A 1,967-nucleotide genomic window follows, 5' to 3' on the forward strand; every position below is an offset into this window, starting at 1 on the left:
GCAGGAATGAAGCATTTGTCAAATTCTGTACACATGCAATGTCTCAAAAAAATTTGTCATACCTTTACTTTTATTTTCATGTCAATATTGTCTCTCCAATTACCTCAATAATCTAATGCTTCTGTTGTGATCATTTGTTTTGCACTGCAAAGCTTGCTTTGGGCAATCCTGTTTTCCCTCTCTGTCTAAACCTTTTGGAAAAAGCTGAGTGAAGTCTGCAGATACACAAAATTAGAGCACCCCCTGCATTAAGGCTTGAGAGCACAGTGACATAAGAGGCACTTGTGTCCCACGCAGTGGAATAGAGTGCAAAGAGTCCTAAGCCAGCTGAGACTCCAGCCAGTCTTTCCATGCAGCATGGCATTGCATTTATAAACAGCACAGGTCTAAAGAGCTTAAAGTCAAATCTATTGTTTACATGCAGCAAGCTTGGGTACCTCTGCACCGAAACCGTCACCGGTTTCCCTGTGCCAGAACAGGCACAGAGAAAGGCAGGTTTTATCAGTTCTTAGCAGTGTTTTCTGTCACCTCATTTAATGAAGTCTGCAGATGTTTCTTATCTTATTGTTTTGCTAAGGTTGGAAAATCCAATGCCAACACACGTCATTAAGACTTTCTCCCCACCCATGTGCTCTTCCTCAGGGGTCTTTGTTTCAATTTTAAACATGATCTGGAAGAAGCTTCTCAGGTGTCGCAGAAACTCAATTCTGAGGGAGAGAAAACAACAGAATTTAAGAAACAAAACAGAAGGTGCATTAGCAGTATGTATTAATGCTAATTCCAGCAATAAGCATAGTTTACAGAACATGAAAATATTGCTTAGTACAGAGAAACAAGCCTACAGGCTTCAAACATTGATCTCACTTGTATTGTAGAAGTGGCTAGTGACACCTATTGAAACCACTGCACTCTGGACGAGCAGAGAGAAGGAATGCCTGGTAACACAGCCAGACCAAATGGTGAGGGAAGCAGAAAGAAAGGAGAAAGATGTTGCCAGCCAAGGTCACTTAACTAATCATGCTGACTCTTGATCAGGGCCATACGAACCCCACACTAATCTGTGGTAATCCTTCCCCCTCTTCCCCCAGTGTTTAAAGCAGAAATAAAAGATAAACAGGGACATACAAAAGGTTGGTCTTAGGTTCATAGTTTAAGAAGAGAGACATTGGATTCTAAAGCATGTCTTTGATTTGTATTACTAACTTGTCCACTTCTTAGTTAAATGTTTCACTAGAATCACATTCAGACTTAGAATTCTTCCTGTTTTCTCTCCTCATTTTCAGGGGAAAAAAAAAAAGTAATCTTCCTTTCATCATTTTGGAATGAGAGGCACAAAGAGACTAAACAGAACTCCTGAACACCCACTGACAGAGGGTGACTGACGGGGTAAATAACTGAAAAGTATATAAAAAGAACAAAAACAGTCAAGAAAACACGCCCATTGGCTTCCTCAAAACACTGAACAAGCAATTACACCAAAAGGCTACAAATGTAACATGTGTAATTGTTCCTGCCAGAAGTCTGGTCTCTTCCAATCATGGCCACACGCAAGTCTGCGGTCTTGAACTAAGGTTTAATTTCCTGAAGCAATTGGTATGTGCCCTTCTTAGATTAAGTTTAACCTTTAAAGAAAGGGAATGTGCACATCCAGACCACAAATTTGTTTGGCTGGCAATCTGGAAAAAGCCTCTGCTCTGCATGCTGAGAGCATAATTGCAAACTAATCACACTTACATCACTACAACAAATCAAGATAAATTACCCACAAAATGGGAAGCATGAGACCAAGAGGACAGAACTGTCTGCACTGCAATGTCATGAGGCCTCTGAAAGCCTTCTTGTAGCTCCTATTCACAAAATTTGCAAATAAGCACAGTGAAAGTCGCAAAAGCAAGAACTACTTTATCCTCTTCAGCTGGGCATGCTGCTGCTGCTCTCGAGTATGTGCGTGGGGAGTGGAGGGAAAG

General features: G+C 41.1%; 1 protein-coding gene across 1 annotated transcript in view; it reads right to left on the reverse strand.

The window, feature by feature from the left end:
* Positions 1-468: 468 nt before the first annotated feature.
* Positions 469-1,967, reverse strand: part of RCL1 (RNA terminal phosphate cyclase-like 1) — an 18,633-nt gene continuing 17,134 nt past the window's right edge. Inside the window, exon 6 of the mRNA XM_010191916.1 lies at positions 469-707. Coding sequence (XP_010190218.1) covers positions 557-707 — 151 coding nt within the window. The 3' untranslated portion in view covers positions 469-556. The remainder of the gene's footprint in view (positions 708-1,967) is intronic.

This window comes from Mesitornis unicolor, unplaced genomic scaffold (assembly GCF_000695765.1).
Source record: "Mesitornis unicolor isolate BGI_N332 unplaced genomic scaffold, ASM69576v1 scaffold20779, whole genome shotgun sequence".
Taxonomy (NCBI): Eukaryota; Metazoa; Chordata; class Aves; order Mesitornithiformes; family Mesitornithidae; genus Mesitornis; species Mesitornis unicolor.